This window comes from Dermochelys coriacea, chromosome 2, assembly GCF_009764565.3.
Source record: "Dermochelys coriacea isolate rDerCor1 chromosome 2, rDerCor1.pri.v4, whole genome shotgun sequence".
Classification (NCBI taxonomy): Eukaryota; Metazoa; Chordata; order Testudines; family Dermochelyidae; genus Dermochelys; species Dermochelys coriacea.
Window position 1 is genome coordinate 113,441,811 of NC_050069.1, and position 22,022 is coordinate 113,463,832.

Genomic DNA, 22,022 nt, shown 5'->3' on the forward strand with positions numbered 1-22,022 from the left:
ATGGAAGCTGAGCAACATCCAAGGGCTAAGGCTGCACACAGGAAATACAAAGGATGTGGAAGAGAAAGCCAGTAGGCGAAACAATTGTGCGCCTTGAGAATAGCCATTTCTTTATAAGGATTGAGCTAACAGAACTGTGATTATTAGTCTGCCTGGAGCAAAAGTTCAGACTATTACTGAGACTCTTGACAATTTAATCTGGGGAACGCGAGAAGAAAGCAAAGGATATTAGCGCTGTGTGTACTGGAAAAAGCAAATGAACAATATCTTACATTTGTATCATGCCTTTCATCCCAAAAGACCCCAGTGCACTTCACAAACCATACACAGAAATTACTTGAGCCTTCTCTGAAAAACAGCTGGCTGTAGGGTGAAATGTGGGAACTGTTTAACATCACAGAGCAACACTATTATGTAGCAACTGAGGCCAGGAGAGATATCGATGAGAAGCAATCAATACATAAAATAACAGACTCCTTGCCTAGAAACAGAGGAAAAAGAGCACTACAATAAGCTGTATTTTCTATCGTCCATTACCACCCTACTGATAAGATTTGAGGAAGCAAATCATTAACAACATACAGCCCAGTGTTTCCACCCAGCTATTTCAATTCATTTAACTTATTTTTATTGAGATGCATTTATCCATCTACTATTTACACGTATTTTATTTTGTTTAATATTATCCAATTATGACATTTTCGTAAGTGTGAAGTTGAGGGAGAGCACAGCTAAAGAGGATTTCTTTCACTGGGAAAAGGTGGAGAGCAACACCATGGGTCCGAGCCACCAGAAATGCACTTGACCTTCTAAGTATCACATGATGATCTGTAACTGTTTGATGACAGGAATATTTAAATGGCCTGACTAGGGTGTTAGGTGTGGGCTAGTATCTATAGCTGTGTACTTGTAAAAGGCTTATGTGCTAATAAGTTGCAGTGTTAAGCAACATTGCCAAAACTCTTGTGAACATTTACAAATCCAGGCAGAAAATCTATTCTTTCCATTTTATCAGGATGAGTGAGGAAAATGAAAATAACTAATGAGATTTTTACCCACTCTGGGTCGAGATGGGTAGCCTTTTGGTAGGTTGTTTTAAGAATAGCTTTACCTTTGCTGTTAGGGAATTATGGGTAAGGAACTAGAGAATAGTAATGAGAACTAACTTAGTGTTAATCTGATGCCTGATCTACACTGGGGGGGGGGGGGGAAGGAGGGGGGATCTAAGTTACGCAACTTCAGCTACGTAAATAACGTAGCTGAAGTCGACGTACTTAGATCTACTTACCGCAGTGTCTTCACTGTGATAAGTCGATGGCTGACGCTCCCCCGTTGACTCCACCTGTGCCTCTCACTCCAGTGGCGTACTGGAGTCGACGGGAGCGCGCTCGGCGGTCGATTTATCGCGTCTAGACCTGATGTAATAAATTGACCCCCGCTGGATGGATGCCCATCAATGCAGCGGGTAATGTAGACAAGCCCACAGTCTGCGTGTAGACCTGGTAACAAGATAGCATGTGGTGTTGTTGTGGTATGCGATTATAAAATGCCATAGTATTTATTTACACTCCCTGGAATTTTAAAATGGAACAAGGATACAAGCCAGCCTTGTTTTTGATTTTCTCAAGACAAAATGCAACCTAGGTTCTGTAAAAGCAAAACCAAGCCTGCTTGGTCCACCGCTAGACATCCTAACACATGTGCAAAAGAGGGCGGAGGTTAAAAGTTTCTGTGAGAAATTTAATTATAAATTGTTTTGGCTTTTGTGGGCGTGAAATCTCATACTTACCTATCAATTAATTGTGGTGGTGGTTTTGTTTCTTAACTGTAATATTTATAAACAAACATTTGGTACACATTTAACAGTTTGTAGTAATAATAATATATTTTAAGAATGTGATATCTGTTGTCAGTAGGTGGGGCTATTGGGCATCCAAATTAACCTCTTTTTATAATGCAGGGTAAAGCGTTGATGAAAAACATTAATAGAGATTATTGCACAGACTTCTCTGATAAGATCTTCTTTTTAGTTTTAAACTTGTATTAAGATTTTCACACAAAGCAAAAATATAAAGGAAAAGACACAAGATCCAGAAAATATGCCACTTAGTTCCAGCATTCTTTATTATTAATGAATTACCATTAATTTATTTTGTTTTGCACTGATAGAGTAGCATGCTCATTTTCACAGAGACTGGGCACGAACCCATAGAAAAAACAATCCAAGTTAAAAGAGTCTGTGTCCTGAGCCTTATTCATAAACAACCAAACCAAACAGGGATTTTGGATTGGATGGAAACAAGCTTTCAGTATTTTAATCTCTTTTCCCCTCAGCGGATTGACCATCATGGCAATACAGGAAAGCAGATCTTTTTCTCAATGCACCATGAAATCTTGTAACTGCCTTGCGCAGGGAAAACAAAGATGCTTGTTTTCCCTGCGGAAACAAATGGAGGCTGAATTTACAACTCAATAAAAGACATGAAAGAAAAAGAATTCAACAGCAAATGAATTAATATAAAAGTAGACAACAATCTTGTATAAATAATATATAGTATAAAAGCAGACAGCATGTTGTTATAAATTATAAAAAATTAAAACAATATTAAAAGGCAGACAGCAATATAGCAGAAAAAGAAATTCAGACTTTATAGTATCATTAATTAATTTCATATTATAGTATGTTCTGCAGTGGTCTCCAAACTTTTTTGTCCATGGCCCCCCCCCCCTTACCTAGTCCGCGCCCCATCTGGAAGCCACAGTCTGGATCCAGGCCCAGGGACCACAGTCGGGAGTGGGGCCAGCACTGCAGCTGGGCCTCAGCTGGGAGCAGGGGCTGCGGTCGGGGCCACAGTCATGGCTGGGAGCCAGGAGCCATCACCAGGAGCTGTGGCCAGGGCTTGGGACAGGGCCAGAGTGGAGTTGGGGGCAGAGCTCCCTCCCTGCCCCCTGTGGAGTCTGGCCCGTGCCCCACCATGCCCCCCTGAACATTTCTCCATTCCCCCCTAGGAGTGCATCCCACAGTTTGGGGACCACTGATGTACTGTAAAATCTCCCACAGATGCAAAATTCCCTCCAGCCTGATAGTGTACATTGACTCCAATATTATCCTGTCCCAACATGCATATCCCACTGATATAAGTTCCTAGGGGCTTTCTAGGAATGGGTTTAGATGCAAATATATATTCAAATCTGCTGCATTGAACTCAAAAGTTTCTGTGTTTGATTTGGCAGATGTTTCATCTTGTAAAGTTACGATGCAGAATTACCACATTGGGATGTGTTGACACAAAGTCATGCACCCGGAGAGCAGGTGGCAGGAGGCGTTCAGGTTTGCGGAGCTCCATGTTCAGAACCTCAGTTCAAGTCCCTCTGTATTTAAGATCACCACTGGTTTATCTCTGGGACTGAACATTATTCCAACAACCAATCTTTTATTTTATTCTTATTTATTTGAGAATCCAAATTATTACTTGGTGAGAAAGATTTGTTACATAGATTATGCTGCATCTCATGAAAATTAATTACTGCATGCTCATCCCCTGAAAGAGTACTAGGAGCCAGGACTCTTGGCTGCTAGTCCCAGCTCTTCCACTGACTTGCTGTGTGACCATGGCCATGTCACACTTAATTTCTCTAGGCCAAATTCCACTCTGGTTTCATGATTACAATTTCTATTGATGTAAATAGGAATCTGTGCCTGTTGTATTTGTTGTCCACAGCATGCCAACTTGGTGTAAATAACACTCATTTTGCATACCTACTGAATGCCAAATCACTGCAAATTACACTGCTTTGCCACTTGCATCTGATGAATTTACATGTTGGGGTTGCTTCTCCATCAACTGGTGTAAATCAGGCATAACCACCTGAAGTCATTAAAGTTCAACTGGTGTAAAACCAGTATGAGATCATAATCAGGATACCAATGTGTAGCATAGACAATGATTTACTTTATCCTTGCATTTGGCCCTCTGTACCTTTCTCATCTGTAAAATGGGTATAACTTCACTGGAGTGCTGTGTAGCTTAATTAATTAAAAATGTTTGTCAGGCCCTTTGATATCCTCAGATGGAAGAAGCAATGTGTAGTAATTACAAAATTAACAAATAAAAATAATATAAATATAATATAATTAGTATAATAAACAAAAGGACTTACTCCTCATCATGTTGTCTTGTAAACTTGTAGGTCCAGGTCCGCGCTCCATGACCCCTTCGGACAACTTCACCAGCGCAAAAGGGTTGTAAAGCTGGCTTACCCAGCCGTCTGAGGATGGGGGAATCCCCAGGTGCAACCTTTGCAATCTCCATAGCAGGAAGATGGCCAGGGAAGGGATTGGCCAGAGCATTTCTGTGCTCCAGTAATGCCCCTTGGTAAAGACTTGGCTTTGGCTAGCTCCAAGATTGGGTATGCACAATGGTAGTCTAAAGCCAATCATGACCTGTGCTGAGCACAGGTCGTGACCAGACATGTCAACCCTGAGAAAAAAAAAACGCAGAAATTGGGCTTGTTTTTTGGCTTAATTGGCTTGAGAGTTGCTTGTTGGCTAGTTTTTGGCTTGTAGCTTGTTGCTTCTCTTTTTTGATCAGCTCCCGGCAAGCAGTGGAAGCAGGGGAAAGGGGCAAGCTGGGGTGAGTGGGGAGAGAGTCAGGGGTGCACAGCAGACCCACCACAGTCCCAGACTGCATGCCGGGGGGAATCTAGTCACATAGAGTGTTGGAGTTCTTAGGGATTGGCTTGGTTTGAAATGGGATTAGCTTGATTTTTGGCTTATTGTGAAAGTCGGGGTGTTTATTTACCGTGTGAAAGTTGGCAACTGTGGTCCTGACGTGAGGACCAAGTCCACAATTTTACAAATAAATTAAGAGAAGAATCTCAATGCATCTTTTGTGAAGCATTGAGATACCTGGTTTTCTGTTGACATTCTCATTAGTCATTCAGTCTCAGGAGTCTCCAAAGCGCTGAAGCACTCAGACTTTGCTAGGATTGTCATCCCATGCATTTTTCAATATTTGGAATTGCAACTGTCTGGCGAAGAGGTTAATTTTCTCATTTAAAAGCAAACTGAAACTGGATACAAAGGAGTACTTTTTATGCAGTTGTCATAAATATAAAGGGAAGAGTAACCACCTTTCTGTATACAGTGCTATAAAATCCCTCCTGGCCAGAGGTAAAACCCTTTCACTTGTAAAGGGTTAAGAAGCTAAGGTAACCTAGCTGGCACCTGACCCAAATGACCAATGAGAGGACAAGATACTTTCAAATCTGGACGGGGGGGGGGGACAAAGGGTTTTTCTGTCTTTGCGATGCTTTTGTCAGGAACAGATCAGGAAGGGGCAACCTCAGAACTTCTGTTAAGTTAGTAAGTAATCTAGCTAGAAATGCGTTAGATTTCCTTTTGTTTAATGGCTGTTAAAATAAGCTGTGCTGGATGGAATGTAGATTCCTATTTTGTGTCTTTTGGTAACTTAAGATTTTGCCTAGAGGGATTCTCTATGTTTTGAATCTGATTACCCTGTAAGGAATTTACCATCCTGATTTTACAGAGGTGATTCTTGTAACTTTTCTTTAATTAAAATTCTTCTTTTAAGAACCTGATTGATTTTTCGTTGTTCTTAAGATCCAAGGGTTTGGTCTGTGTTCACCTGTACAAATTGGTGAGGATTCTTATCAAGCCTTCCCCAGGAAAGGGGGTGAAGGGTTAGGGGGGATATTTTGGGGGAAGACATCTCCAAGTGGGCTCTTTCCCTGTTCTTTGTTTAAAACGCTTGGTGGTGGCAGCATACGGTTCAAGGACAAGGTAAAGTTTGTACGTTGGGAAAGTTTTAACCTAAGCTGGTAAGAATAAGCTTAGGGGGTCTTGCATGCAGGTCCCCACATCTGTACCCTAGAGTTCAGAGTGCAGAAGGAACCTTGACAGCAGAATATAATTAACTTGTGAAAATACTTGTCAACAGATATAACTGATGAAAACAGCATAGTAAGATTAAAAAATAAACAGATATTAATGAAAGTGGCACCTGGACCAACCTCCTAGACTTACACACACACAGTTTTAGGGTAGTTCAGGTCAGAATGTTATAAAATGGGCCAGATCAAAACCCCAGGCCTGCAACACCCTGAATTCTGGGAGGACTTCAGATCGGGATCTGAAATTTGTGGTTTAGGCTCATCTTTACTATGAAATAAATAAGCACGTGTAATTACACCAACAAGGCTAAAAATCACAAGGGCAGTACTCCTCCAGCTTCAGTTAATCACCAGCTGGAGTCAGGAAGATGTTTCTCTCTGAGACACAGCCCTGGTCTACTCTGGGGGCGGGATCGATCTAAGTTATGCAACTTCAGCTAATTGAATAACGTAGCTGAAGTCGACGTACTTAGATCGACTTACCGTGGTGTCTTCACTGCGGTGAGTCGACTGCTGCCGCTCCCCCGTCGACTCTGCCTGTGCCTCTCGTGGCGCTGGAGTACAGGAGTCGATGGGAGAGCACTCGGGGGTCGATTTATCACATTTAGACTAGACGCGATAAATTGATCCCCGCTGGATCAATCGCTGCCCTCCAATCTGGCGGGTAGTGAAGACATACCCTTAGTGTTGCACATTATTATGATGAATTTTTTCACCTTTCTCTGAAGCATGAGGCATAGAGAAATGTCAGAAGGCAGCATACTAGATGAGATTGACCACTGATCTTTTCTGATAAAGCAGTTCAGAAGTTTTCCTCCATCATGCCACTCCCAGGACAAAGGGCTAACTTGATCCTTGGATGTATAAACAGGGGAATATCAAGTAGGAGTAGGGTGGTGATATTATTTTTGTCGACAGCAGTGATGACCACTACTAATTGAACACCTAGCTGGTGTCCACACTTTAAAATTGGAGAGAGTTCACAAAAGAGCTACAAAATAATTAGAGTTTTGGTAATCATGTCTTAAAGTGAGAAACTAAAGGAGCTCAATCTATTTAGTTTATTGAAGAGATGAGCCTTCACAGTCTATTAGTACTTATGCGGGGTGAAAATATGTAATATTAAAGGGTTCTGTAATCTAAAGAAAAAGACATTCAAATCAGAAATAAAGGACAATTTTTTAAGAGTGGTAATTAACCATTGGAACAGCAAACAAAGGGATATGTGATAAATTCTCCACCACGTGAAGTCTTTAAATCCAGATTAGATGCCTCTCTAAAAGATATGTGTCACAGGCTATGCCTACACTGCCCCACAGTTCAGACTACGGGGGGTATGAATAGCAGTGTGCACCAAAGTCCTGAGCTGAAATGTCTCTGTGTGGATGCTGCAGGATGTTTGAAGAGGATTACACTAACATGAACTAGGAACCTTTAAGTATGCGCTGGAGCAGTGGTGCTGGAATAATTTGTATAGTGGGGACGTTGACGTACGCAGAAACCATGTATTTAGGTTGTTATTACTACTTCAAGCTAATGGGTGCAGCAGCACCCCTCGTTCCAGCACTTATGGCCTGCAGTGTCCACATGGAGGAGTTACAGCACAGCACTTTGGTGTACACTGCTATTCACACCCCTTAGTCTGAATTACGGGGCAGTGTAGACAAGCCAACAGTTTCAGTGTAGCTGCACCTGTATTTCCCTCTCTCACGTTGGACACCCCAAAAATGGAGACACCCAAAATTAGTGGCTACTTTTGAAAATCTGGTCTACAGTGCTGAGCAATATTGCTTTATCTGGGAGACATCAGCAACCACTGGCATAAGAGCCATGCTGAGGGCAGACGATCTGCTGGGCTGTGTGCAACTTGGAGATAAAGAAGGCAGTGTCATGTGGCTCTGCAACACATTTGCTTTTTGCTTGGAAAAAGAAGCCCATGGTGAATGTCATGTTCCACTCTCCAGCTATGGGCAACATAAGCCTTATATTGCTCCCACCAAAGTCAGTGGCAAAAATGCCATTGACTCCAATTTAATAGCTCTTTAAGACCAGAAGGGATTGCTTTGATGAACTAGTCTAACCTCCTGTATTACATGCCATAGAATTTCAGTCAGTTAATCCTGTGCTCAGCCTAACTTAATGGAAGCAGAATGGGCCCAAAATATAATTTCTTTGCTATGGCGCTTTTTTCATTTAAACTTGTCTAACAGCTCCTAATATTTAAAAAAATAGATAATAAATAAGCCAGTTTCAGCATAACTGATATTTCAGAGGGCCAAAAGTACCCTCCCTTGTTTCCCCATACCCACCAAAATTGGGGTGTATGTACAAAGGAAACTCCAAACGACTGATGGTGCTGCTAAGATGTGGTAATCAACCAGCTGCAGGTTTCATCTACATTTCTACTCTGTGACTGCAAGGCTGTAACAGAACAAACACACATCAGTTTGTGTAACAGTTCCTACACTTCACTCACCATCAGTTTTCCTGTCAGGTAGGAATTACACAACTCAGCCTAGTAAATAGACACGGGCCTGAGCTGCAAAGCTTGGGTGGTCTCTGAATTTCACCACAGCTCAGGGACAGTCAGCTCTAGGGTTTTGGTCAGCCCTTTATAAAGAGATAGGGATTAACTGCAAAGCTTAGATCCGGATCTGAGCTTCCCAGCGTCTTGCAGGGTTCCAGGTTCAGGAGGACGGCTTGCCTCCAGGCCTACGCCATTACTTGGCAGAGAGCTTCATTAGGCCTGCGCCCCACAGGCGGGAAGGTCATTCCCCTCCCTTGGATGCACAGAGGATTGGCTTCGGTAAGCATAGCTGGCAGGGGAGGAGAAATTTCACACCCTCACTTCTCTTAAGTGCCAATACCCTATTCTCTCAGAGCGGCTCTCCCGTGTGCGGGCTGCAGCAGAGAGCACAGCATGGAAGATAAGAGGGGAAAACCAGCAGTCAGAAGGGAAGGGCAAGAGACTAGCCAGCCACTGAAGCCAAAACGTGAATGACTGCCTGAGGACAGAGGAAGTGAGGTCAGGCCCTAGTGCCCCGTGCTGGAGGATCGAGGGACGCAGCTTCCCCGAAATCTTAAACAAAGGAGCTGCACAGTTGTTAAAGACACACCGAACAAGGCCTGCAGGATGAGCGTCTCCATTTAAAACCAGCAGCACTGGTGGGGGGGGGGGGAGGGGGAGGGGGAGGGTCCCCAGGCAGGGGCACCGCAGCCGCCCGCTCTTCCTCCGCCGGGGGATGCAGCCTCAGAGAAAAAAAGTCTGAGCCCTCGGCGGAGCCAAGAGCCGTTTCCTAACGGGACCGCGGCGCCCCCAGCACCGCTCGAGCAACACCCCCCCTCCCCCCGGAGACCCTGCCTAGAGCGCGGACACACGGGCGGGGAGCGTCCCTCCCCCTCAACACGCCGCGGCTCCCGCTTGCCGGGCGCCTCGCTCCTGCCCACGCCCCCACTCGGCTGACTGCGGGGCGCCCTGCGGCAACACGCCGGCCCCAGCCCGCGGAGCCAGCCCCACGCACACGGGAGGAGGAGGAGGAGGAGAAGCAGCAGCAGCTGCCATTGTGCCGTGCAGCGGCGCGGGCTAAAAACAGCCCCCCCCCCCCGCGACGGTCCTAATAAAGCTCGGGCGCTTGAGCAGCAGCTCCGGGCTCTTCGCGCCCTATAAAAACCCTCCCTACAGAGGGAGCGGGCTCAGCCCGGCCCCAGACGCGGAGCGGCGGCCGCAAGAAAGCGCCTCCGCGCAGCTGGGGGGGGGACCCCCCCCCCATCACCACCCTACAGTCCCGGCGAGATGCCCCACGTAGAAGCGGATCTCAAACTGGACTTTCACGACGTCCTGCTCAGACCTAAGAGAAGCAGCCTCAAAAGCAGAGCCGAGGTGGGGGCGTTCAAAGCGAGCATGCTGGGGGGGTCATTCTGTAGCTGACTACTGTATCCCTCCCTTTGGGGGAGGGATAGCTCAGTGGTTTGAGCATTGGCTCGCTAAACCCAGGGTTGTGAGTTCGATCCTTGAGAGGGCCATTTGGGGCAAAAATTGGGGATTGGTCCTGCTTTGAGCAGGGGGTTGGACTAGATGATCTCCTGAGGTCCCTTCCAACCCTGATATTCTATTCTATGATTAGCGTTAACTTCGCAGGCGCTGTCTCGCGGTGGTTTTCATTCCCCGGGGCTACGCGGGGAACCCGCCCCCGCCCCTCGTTTTAACAGACGCGGCCCTTGGGCGGCAGGGGCTGGAAAGCGTCCGCTGCTCGCGGAGGGCCGCCGACGCCAGCGCTGACTCGCAAACTGAGGAGCGCTGGGACCCGCGCCCGGCGCCGCTTTCTCCGGGTTTGGGCAGGGCCCCGGGAGGGGCGAGAGACGGCGACCCGGAGGGTAATTCCCCTGCAGCGCGCAGGGAGCATCTGCGGCGCTACGCCAGCGGCGGGACACTTCCCCTCCCCGGGGCTCCGGCTACAAACCAGGCGTCCCGGGGCCGGCCGGAAAATACCAGCAGGCAGAGGAGGGTGCAAGGCGCGCGTGCCAATCAGTACAAAACGAGCCGCTGGAGAGCCCCGGTTACGAACAAAGCAGGAGGGGAGATTTGGAATGCCGCGGGGCCATTGAATTGGCGCCGCCTGTCAAAGCGCTGGCATCCCGTTCAGCGGGCCGCCCGGAAAGGGGCCGCTTCTTTCTCCGCTCTGCAAAACCTCCCCTGCAGTCTGACCTCTTGTGGGTGTGTCACGGCGCCGCCGCCGCTGAGCTGGGTCTCCGTAACTGCAGCATAACGCAGCTCTCAGTCAGCGGACGGCGGGTCATTATTAGCCAGTCAAAGCATTTCCATGATGCTGCGTGGGTCTTGCTGAGTCACCTTAGCCCTGATTAGGGGAAACTCCACAAAACTCTGCATCGCTGTGAACTCCCAGCAAACATGGCCGCCTCATCTTGTGACACCACTCACCCCAGATGTTAAACACCATGTGATTAATACAGGCATTGCACTGGGTTGGGGAAGGGTGGGAGGATTCCGCCTTCAACAAGGGGCAAAGGAGATAGTGAGAAGAATGGGATCAGGAGGGAAAGGAGTCCAAAGGAGAGGTGGCTGGATTTGTTATAGCTAGGAACTCTGAGAGCTAATCCAAGCAGAAGCCTTTCACCAAGAATGCAGGAATAAGGCTAAAGAGTCCATCTCGGTATGATGATAACTTGAGCAGTGCTCCCTTTCAATTCAGTAATAGTGGTATCCTGGGCTAATTTACTCATTGCCCTTTTTTACTTCTACCCTCATATGGAAGGAGCACCTTTGACCATTTTCAGTAGTTCACTTAAGCAGCGTGAAGATTCCTCTTCAAAATTAAATGCAGTGGCCTGGCAAACGGGTGGAGCTGAGGCTGTGGGGCTCCTTTATTTAATTAATTTATTTATGTATTTAAATGCAGGGTTTTGTATATTAGCTGTGCATGCATGGGGGAAGGAGGAGTTGATGGGAATGGGAAAAGCTAGAAGAACCAGGGCCGGTAAGGGAGGGTTACCTGAGGGGAGCATGATGAACAGCAAAAAGCATTTCATGTCATGAGGGCTCAGTGAAAGCTGATGAAGGTTAAGAAATTGGACACCATCACTGAGGCTGTAGCAACAGCTACTGACAGTGCCTGAGAGAGCCAAATCTGAAACAGTCCCTGTCCTGCTTCAAAACAAGAGTACTGTATAAATAAATAGCGCAGGCAAGGGACCAGAAGCTGCTTACTACAGTGCCTGATACCCAGCAAGTTGCTGCTTTGATGTTTAAATTAACAGTGCCTGGCTAAGCTGTTTGAATGTCTTATTCTACACAGACAACACTTTACCTAATAGCTGGGAGTAAGTCACCTTCACAGATGGACCGTGTAGTGCAGCACAGCATGGCAAAGTGGGCGGTGTACATTCCTTTCCCTGGCTCATTTGCAGTGTCATCTTTGATTCTTGTTACTTTTCCTTGTCTTTGCTTCCTGGAGTTACTCCCTCCCTTTTAGAGAGGAGGAACCAAAATTCAGAAGCTCAAATTCAGATTTTGGGAAAAAAGGTGTGAGTAGGGAAGGAGAGTTGCATGAGCCAGGGGCTTGCTAGGGTACAGAATCATTCACCCATAGGGCATGGATTTGAAATCAAACTTGGGTTGGGAGTAACTGGAAGTTGTTAGCATCGGATGGTAGTGGGTGTCCTCGCTGAAGTGAATCCATGGTCTCACCTCAGTTATTTGGGGGAAGCAGAGATGTGCATGGGTCCCAACATTTGCATTTGGGCACAACTGGGAGGTATTCAGGTTTGGCAGTCAGCAGGCCCAACTGTGCTGTTGGACTTGGCCACTGTCTGATTTCTCCTCTTCTCTCCCCTCCCTGCACAGACAACGTAATTGAGGGAAATGGGTCCTTCTTTCACCTTGACCACTAGAGTGGGGGTGTGTGGGGGCTGAGCCAATGGTGCATTCTTCTTAGCCTTCCCCAGGGAGGAGACAGTGCACAGGATAATGCATTTTCTCCCCTTTCCTCCTTCCACCCCATACTGTCTGATCAGGAGGCGGGAGAGAGCCCAATATCTGCTGGGTCTTTAAGAGCAAGGTTGTCAAGGTTCCTTCCCCACTCTGAGCTCTAGCGTACAGATGTGGAGACCTGCACAAAAACCTCCTAAGCTCATTTTTACCAGCTTAGGTTAAAACTTCCCCAAGGTACAAACTATGTTCCTTTTTCCCTCAGACTTTATTGCTGCCACCACCAAGCATCTAACAGATACATAACCGGGAAAGAGCCTGCTTGGAAATGTCTTTCCCCCCCAAAATCCTCCCCAAACCCTACACCCCCTTTCCTGGGGAAGGCTTGATAAAAATCCTCACCAATTTGCATAGGTGAACACAGACCCAAACCCTTGGATCTTAAGAACAATGAAAAAGCAATCAGGTTCTTAAAAGAAGAATTTTAATAGAAGAAGTAAAAGAATCACCTCTGTAAAATCAGGATGGTAAATACCTTATAGGGTAATTAGATTCAAAACATAGAGAATCCCTCTAGGCAAAACCTTAAGTTACAAAAAGACACAAAACCAGGAATCTTCATTCCATTCAGCACAACTTATTTTCTCAGCCATTTAAAGAAAACAGTATCTAATGCATATCTAGCTAGATTACTTACTAAGTTCTAAGATTCCATTCCTGTCTGTCCCTGGCAAAAGCATCAGACAGAGAGAGCCTTTGTTTCTCCCCCCCCTCCAGCTTTTGAAAGTATCTTGTCTCCTCATTGGTTATTTTGGTCAGGTGCCAGCGAGGTTATCCTAGCTTCTTAACCCTTTCAGGTGAAAGGGTTTTTCCTCTGGCCAGGAGGGATTTTAAAGGTGTTTACCCTTCCCTTTATATTTATGACAAAGGTACACATTGATCAGTACTCCGTTGTGCCTGCAGTACAATTTAGGATCAGGCAGAGCTAATAGAGCATTGATCTGTGTGCCATACGACTACGTTTTCTGAGTACCTTGAGCATCAGTAATGCAGGGAATGGTGGATATTTGTCCAAACTCAAATATCACTAATATTCCAGATATGACCAATATTAATTTCAGCTCTCATCTCTGCTGGGCAGGTGGCACATGACAAAAACACCTTCACCACAGTTGGCACTAAGCTCCTTGTTGGCCCTCTTAGGAGAAAGGCCAGGGCCAGTATAGTATGGAGGCTGCACCACTCTCTCATTCTTACGGGTCACTCCAATTTCAGGCTGAGATACGCTTATCGGACAATGCTTGGGAAGCTTACACTGCTGCTGCCTGTGCTGGATTTTATTCTGAGGCCTTTCCATTTTGAGGGTTGCCAGTCCAGTATCTTTCAGGAAGATTAGCCATTGGTTTAAAATTGTAAACTGAAAGAAGGCTGGAGAGCTGCATGAAACTGAGAGAGCTGTTCCTCCACTTACCTTAATGTCAAAACTCATTTCCTGTAAAGTAGGGTAATCTGCACATTGCAGTGTGGCCCTCATTCCTGGAAAAATGGGGCAGGCTGTTCACAGTAGTGTTTTTTTTTTTTTTTTTTTTTGGTTGGTTGGTTTTACATTTTTTTTCTAAGTGTACTTTCCCATTGGTGAAAAGTTGCTGGATTAACAGCCCTGGAGACTGAAGTCTTTTCTCTCTAGATACACAGAAAAAGAGCCTTATTGGTGGAGGGATTGCAAGCTTCCTCCACAACACCCCTGTCAATACAGCATTATCCCTGGAAATGTCATTGTACACCTAGAGTAATGTGAGAAAGACACACAGCCCCTATCTGGGCCATTTCAGAGATGGAATAATCAGTGGAAGTGAGGCTCCCTGGAAGAAGAAAGGTCTTGTGGTTCAGGCACAGATTTACAGCTTGCCCTGTGGCTTGGTGCTTTTCAGATGAGCATTTCCTTTCCTCCTCTTTTCATGCCCATTTGAATGGGCGTTTGGCTTGTATATTAGTTTAGAGCAGTGGTTTTCAGACTGTGCTTTGTTATCTCTTCCTGTTCCCAGCTTCTAAATTGCATTAAAAATAGTACAAATACATTAAATGCTTTGCTAATATTAGCTTTCCCATGTGGGATGTGGCAGAAATTGCCATATGAATATTATGTGATTGCAAATGGGAGGCTGGGTGGGTCTACATGATTGTAAATGGAATGGGAGTTGATCCTCAAGGCAGTCTCTCTTTTAAGATGTAAACTCCTGTTTGGATTGTAAGCTCTTAGGGGAAAGACCTTTCTTTTCCTCGTTATGTGTTTGTAGAGCCTAACACAATAAGGTACTCAGCAGTGACTGAGGCCCCAACCTGCTACTGAAATAATAAATACAGTGGTTCGCATTGAGGAAAAAGTCTGATAACTCCTGACTTAGAGCTCCAAAGAGCCTGTAAGCAAACTGTCACAATCAGGTATTCTTATGGTATCTGTGGTGGTGGGCATTTTACCTCATTTCAGCTCTTTGAAGCATCTCTCAGGTGAAGGCTGAAGAGTGGAAAATGTAGAGACCAATGAAGGAGTCTCAGCAGTATGTGGGGAGATCGTTCACAGATTAACCCAATGTCTTAATATTGTGCGTTTATGTTAACATTTTCTATTGGGGAGTACTAAATGAGAGAGATGCTCTTTATATTTAAGAATTGTTTAGATCAAGTATATTGTTATCATGAGCTCTTGTTTTCTATTTAGGAAGTAATACAGTTTCCTGGGCTGAATAAACTCTGAGGCTAACATATTTATAAAAAAATAAATGGCCAAAGTCCTCAGTTTATTTGCCCAGGATATGGTGGTGGTTGTTTATATATTACTAGAATTGCAGTAGTTACTACCAGGACCCTATTGTGCGGCACAATGAACATACACTGTAGATACTGAACAGAAAGTCCCTGAGTTCATGGGAAACAACTTCAAGTTGTTATCATGCTGCTACTTTTCACTAAAGGTCAGGAGTGAAATCCTAGCTCCATGGAAGCCAGTGGGAGTTTTGCCAATGAAGCCAGGATTTCACCCCATTTTTAAATGAAAGAATAGAAAAAATATCAGTATAGGTTGACAAACTGCTGAGAGGTTAATCATTTATAAATAGGGGCCCTACCAAATTCATGGTCCATTTTGGTCAATTTCACAGTCATAGGATTTTAAAAATTGTAAATGTCATGATTTCAGCTATTTAAATCTGAAATGTCACTGTGTTTGTAATTTGTAGGAGTTCTGACTCAAAAAGGAGTTGTGGGGGGATCGCAAGGTTATTTATTTTAGGGGGCTTTGCAGTACTACTACCATTACTTCTGTGCTGCTGCTGGTGGGAGCGCTGCCTTCAGAGCTGGGCAGATAGAGAGCAATGGTTGCAGGCCAGGAGCCGAGCTCTGCAGGCAGAGCCACCATCACCAGCAGCACAGAAGTAAGGATGACCTGGTATGGTATTGCCACCCTGACTTCTGCACTGTTGCCTGCAGAGCTGAGCCCTCAATCAGCAGCCACAACTATCTGACTGTCCAGCTCTGAAGGCAGCAGTGCAGAAGTAAGGGTGGCCTGGTATGATATTGCCACCCTTACTTCTGCTGGTGGCGGGGCACTGCCTTCAGAGCTGGGTGCCTGACAACAGCCGCCGCTCTCTGGCAGTCCAGCTCTGAAGTCAGTGCTGAAATAAGGGTGGCAATACCACAACCCTCCTAAAATAACTTTGTGACCCCCCTGCAACTCCCTTTTGGGTCAGGACCTGCAATTTGAGAAAAGCTGGTCGTCCCTCCCCTCCCCCCCCCCCCCGGTGAAATCTGTATAGTATAGGGTAAAAGCACACAAGACCAGATTTCATAGTCCGTGACACGTCTTTCATGGCTATGAATTTGGTAAGGCCCTATTTATAAAATAATTCAAAATCATCTTGACCCTTCCGTATTCCTATCAGCTCCTATCACTTCTCATTTTAATTTCTTCCTACCTCCTTTCCCCCTTCCAGTTTCCTTCCCTACATGTCAACAAGACTCTTCTCCTTATCATAGCCACAATAATTTGTTTTATGACATTTTCATTCTCAGCTGGTAGGCAGAAGTAGGAATGCTTCCAATGGAAGCAAACAATGGCACATGTGAGAGTACTGTGGGGATGAGTGAGAGGCTGGGCTGAATTCTGCTCCCACTGAAATCAGTGGCAAAACTCCTGTTGTCTCTATGCTGTATATAATTGTGACAGCTTGGGCGTAATCTCTGTTGGTCTAAAAGTACTTATCAGAATTTGCATTCATTACTCACAGGTAGATCTCAGGCGCACCTTCATATTCCGTAACTCCAAACAAACGTACACAGGGATCCCCATTATGGTGGCAAATATGGACACCGTGGGCACATTTGAAATGGCAAAGGTGATGACTAAAGTAAGTGCTGACTTTTCTCTTTTTCTGCAAAAGCTAGGAGACCATTTGTTTGATGACAGAATGTCGTGTAAGAAGGCAATTACATAGTTTAGATACGTGCCTTGGGAGTTGGGATGCAAAGAGAACTGCTATCATAAAATCAAGGACAGGATGGTAAAATCTTAAGACAATGTCTTCACTGCAAAAAGAGGTGTGTTTTCACATCAAGATACATAACCCAAGATAGTGCTCTGCATGTAAAATCCTAGTTGGGCACAAGGCACAGGTAATTTTTTACCTTGATGTAGCTAATTGAGGTCACCCAGTGGGGGTGGGGATAGAATTGATGTTATCAGAACCCTTTAGTGACATTACAACCTTGTATGACAGAGTAATTGCTTCTCTATTGTTTCTATTTATAAATTGTGCATTATGTAAGAGAAATCTGATTTAGCTGCAAAGATTTTGATCATGCAGGTTATCTAGTAGTACAGCTACTGCAATCAGAACTCATTAGTTAATTGGCCTCTAACCTCATGACTCAACACATCCATAGTGAGCAAGAAATTGAGAATACACTGTACAACTACATGCTTAATGGTAGATTATTGCCTATTTAGTCACTGATCCTGCATAGTGCTAAGCACTCTGAACTCTCACTGAAGAGAAATCAGGATCAAGCCCTAATTCATTATTATTTCAAGCAAGATGAATATAAAAGTAAGACACAGTGACATGTCATAGTGCTAAGTTTGCCACTGCAGAATGGGAGAAGAAGAGATGACTAACTTGGATGTTAATATCAGTTTGCTTGTTTCTTTTCTTTTTCTAGCATGCAATGTTCACTGCTATTCAGAAGCATTATTCTCTGGAAGAATGGAAACTGTTTGCAGTCAATCACCCAGAATGCCTTGAGGTATTCCCATATTATATACTCATTCTGCCCTGCCTTAGAGCAGCCTATGCAGGCTTATGAAAGTCATTCCTTTATGGAAAATAATGCCCATGGCATTGTTCTGTTGACATTGCTCGACGTGTTACATTACCTGTGGCTCACTTTTAAATGATATTTTAATTATGAGGGGCTTGTTGAAAGGCCAACCTATCACTTAGACTCAATAGCTTTTTTCATATATAGTACAAGAGTAGGGGTAGACCCCAAGGAATATGCTCTGTCTGAACACTTTGGCACTTAAGTTACATATCTTAGAGATCGATTGAAAGCACATTTTGTGTTGCACAGTGATTGCAGTAGTGTTGTCAGCATTTAAGCATCAGACTTGCTCTGTAGCCTTGGATCTCTGCTGAGGTTCTGTGAGCCAGCAGCTGTGGAAGCTATTTTTTTGTATGAGGACATAGTGAGGATGTAGATTAAGGGAGGATTGAGTGAATTGACCGGTCCATGCCCTATTCTCTAAGGGATCCCCAAAGTTTGCAACTCTGCCTTCTTGGAATTATACAAACTGGTGAGGGTTCCTGTGTTTTTGTTGATCTGGGCAACTCAGATGATGATGGTTGCCCATGAAAGAGTCCACTTAAACATTTCACATTAGTTTATAGACAGTTTAAATGTAAATAGGGTTGAAAATGTGCCACTACTGCTGAATTGAAGAAGAGCCTCAAAACAAAGTGTAGGTAACTGGTTGATTTGTCCCAGCTATGGTATTTATTTCTTTATGGTTTTACATAACAGAGCACTTGATAGTTTCCAGCATGGGTTTCTATGGAAGCTTTCCCAGGGTGGGTGGAAACCGATGCAAGAACTGTGCACTTGTCTGATCTCTAAGAGCTGCTGATCATTTTTCTCTCTCTCTCCAGCATGTAGCAGTGAGTTCAGGCAGTGGGAAGGACGACTTGGACAGGCTTACAAGTATTCTGGAGGCCATTCCTCTTATCAAGTACATCTGCCTGGATGTGGCCAATGGATATTCAGAGCACTTTGTGGAATGTGTGAAAACTGTCCATGCCAAGTTTCCAAATCACACCATCATGGTAGGTGGGTAGAAGAGGGGTATTGGGGTTATCGTCCTAAACAGGGCTCAATTTTTCCTGATACTGGGTAGTTATGCCAGACTAGCACTTCTGGTGCAGCCTCATCTATTTCTGCAGGATCTAAGTCCTCATTAACAAAATAGAGGGGCCTGAAGTTCTGCTGATTTACCTCCGCTGAAAGTCTCACCCTAAATTCCTGTCTTTGTGGTTGCAAAGATAATCTTCCCCACATGAACAAATACAGTGCTGTCTTCCTGAGCCCGAGGACACAGGAAGTAGCTCTGTGACGGTTTGATCTGCCCCCATTCATCTCAGAAGGATGTTGACCGGGAAGCCAAATGATGGCACTTTAATAAAATGTCCGTGTTTTCACTTTTCAGAGTAGCAGCCATGTTAGTCTGTATCCACAAAAAGGAAAGGAGTACTTGTGGCACTTTAGAGACTAACAAATTTATTTGAGCATAAGCTTTCGTGAGCTACAGCTCACTTTATCGGATGCATTTCACTACTAATCAGGTTAGTAGAAATGTTCCTTGTTTACTCTGAGATTGTATTAGAATTTGGGATTGTGGGCAGAGTTTGGATTAAGTTTTTCTCCGGCCTTCTCCCACACCGACTCCGATGTTTACTCATAAATTTTGTAGTTTTGCCTTCCATGTCAGTGGTTCCAAGCAGAGTTCCACAGAGCACTTCTTGCTGGTAGTGTGCGCCGAGCTGGCTGGTCACATGGTGGTGGCTCCTCCTCGTTTCCAGCGAATAAATTACATCAAAGACATCTAAACATAGATTAAATACTTTCCTAATATTGCTGTACTGGGTCAGCAGTTGCTGTAGTTGCCAGAGGAATGTTAGGGTATGTCTACACTAAGAAACTAGGTCAAATTTATAGAAGTCGGTTTTGTAGAAAGCGTTTTTATACAGTCGATTGTGTTTCCCCACACAAATGCTCTAAGTGCATGTAGTCGGCAGAGTGTGTCCAAAGTAACGAGGCAGCCGTCGACTTCCAGAGCGTTGCACTGTGGGTAGCTATCCCACAGTTCCCGCAGTCTCCGTCGCGCATTTGAATTCTGGGTAGAAATCCCAGTGCCTGATAGGGCTAAAACATTGTCGCAGGTGGTTCTGGGTACATATCGTCAGGCCCTCCTTCCCTCCCTCCTTCCGTGAAAGCAAGGGCAGACGATCGTTTGCGCCTTTTTTCTTGAGTTACCTGTGCAGACGCCATACCATGGCAAGTATGGAGCCTGCTCAGCTAACTGTCACCGTATGTCGCTTGGGTGTTGGCAGACGCAGTACTGCGTTGCTACACAGCAGCAGTTTATTGCCTTTTGGCAGCAGACAGTGCAGTATAACTGGTAGCCGTCGTCGATGTAGTCCTAGGTACTCTTTTAACCGACCTCGATGAGGTCAGGGGCACCTGGGCAAACATGGGAGTGACTCAGCCAGGTCATTTCCCTTTTAAGTTTTGTCTCATGGCAATTGAGTCCTACTGGCAGTGCACTGTCTTTTAATCAGCAGCCAGCAGAAGACGATGGCTAGTAGTCATACTGCGCCGTCTTCTGCAAAGCACCCAGGAGATGACGATGGCTAGCGGTCGTACTGCACAGTCTGCTTCCAGCAAGATGTATAAAGATAGATGAAGTGGCTCAAAACAAGAAATAGACCAGATTTGTTTTGTATTCATTTTCTCCTCCCTCCCTCCCTCCGTGAAATCAACGGCCTGCTAAACCCAGTTTTGAGTTCTATCCTTGAGGGGGCCATTCAGTTTTTCGCAAAGCCACCTCCTTTGTTGATTTTAATTCCCTGTAAGCCAACCTTGTAAGCCATGTCGTCAGTCACCCCTCCCTCCGTCAGGGCAACGGCAGACAATCGTTCCGTGCCTTTTCTGTGCAGGCGCCATACCCCGGCAAGCATGGAGCCCGCTCAGATCACTTTGGCAATTAGGAGCACATTAAACACCACATGCATTATCCAGCAGTATATGCAGCACCAGAACCTGGCAAAGCGAAACTGGGCAAGTAGGTGACGTCAGCATGGTGACGAGAGTGATGAGGACATGGACACAGACTTCTCTCAAACCACGGGCTCTGGCAATGTGGGCATCATGGTGGTAATGGGGCAGGTTCATGCGGTGGAACGCCGATTCTGGTCTCGGGAAACAAGCACAGACTGGTGGGACCGCATAGTGTTGCAAGTCTGAGACGATTCCCAGTGGCTGCGAAACTTTCGCATGTGTAAGGGCACTTTCATGGAACTTTGTGACTTGCTTTCCCCTGCCCTGTGGCGCAAGAATACCAAGATGAGAGCAGCCCTCACAGTTGAGAAGCGAGTGGCAATAGCCCTGTGGAAGCTTGCAACGTCAGACAGCTACCGGTCAGTCAGGAATCAATTTGGAGTGGGCAAATCTACTGTGGGGCTGCTGTGATACAAGTAGCCAACGCAATCAAAGATGTGCTGATATCAAGGGTAGTGACCCTGGGAAAGATGCAGGTCAAAGTGGATGGCTTTGCTGCAATGGGATTCCCTAACTGTGGTGGGGCCATAGACGGAACCCATATCCCTATCTTGGCACGGGAGCACCAAGCTGGCGACTGCATAAACCGCCAGGGGTACTTTTCAATAGTGCTGCAAGCACTGGTGGATCACAAGGGACGTTTCATCAACATCAACGTGGGATGGCCGGGAAAGGTACATGATGCGCTCATCTTCAGGAACTCTGATCTGTTTCAAAAGCTGCTGGAAGGGACTTTCTTCCCAGACCAGAAAATAACCATTGGGGATGTGAAATGCTTATAGTTATCCTTGGGGACCCAGCTTACCCCTTAATGCCATGGCTCATGAAGCCATACACAGGCAGCCTTGTCAGTAGTCAGGAGCTGTTCAACTACAGGCTGAGCAAGTGCAGAATGGTGGTAGAATGTGCATTTGGACATTTAAAAGCACGCTGGTGCAGTTTACTGGCTTGGTTAGACCTCAGTGAAACCAATATTCCCACTGTTATTACTGCTTGCTGTACGCGCCACAATATCTGTGAGAGTAAGGGGGAGACGTTTATGGCGGGGTGGGAGGTGGAGGCAAGTCGCCTGGCTGCTGGTTACGCACAGCCAGACACCAGGATGGTTAGAAGAGCACAGGAGAGTGCGGTGTGCATCAGAGAAGCTTTGAAAACCAGTTTCATGACTGGCCAGGCTACGGTGTGAAAGTTCTGTTTTTGTCCTTGATGAAATCCCCCGCCCCTTGGTTCACTCTACTTCCCTGTAAGCTAACCACTCTCCCCTCCTTCCTTCGATCAC

General features: G+C 45.5%; 1 protein-coding gene across 5 annotated transcripts in view; it reads left to right on the forward strand.

The window, feature by feature from the left end:
- The first annotated feature begins 9,120 nt into the window (after positions 1-9,120).
- GMPR (guanosine monophosphate reductase) overlaps positions 9,121-22,022 on the forward strand; it is a 59,006-nt gene continuing 46,104 nt past the window's right edge. Inside the window, exons 1-5 of one of the 5 annotated variants that reach the window (XM_043506991.1) lie at positions 9,393-9,793; positions 14,046-14,961; positions 16,642-16,761; positions 17,573-17,656; positions 18,559-18,732. In XM_043506991.1, coding sequence (XP_043362926.1) covers positions 16,705-16,761; positions 17,573-17,656; positions 18,559-18,732 — 315 coding nt within the window. In that variant the 5' untranslated portion in view covers positions 9,393-9,793; positions 14,046-14,961; positions 16,642-16,704. Of the gene's footprint in view, positions 9,794-14,045; positions 14,962-16,641; positions 16,762-17,572; positions 17,657-18,558; positions 18,733-22,022 lie in introns of all 5 variants that reach the window. The other 4 variants (XM_043506992.1, XM_043506994.1, XM_043506993.1 and 1 more) reach the window with 4 other exon arrangements.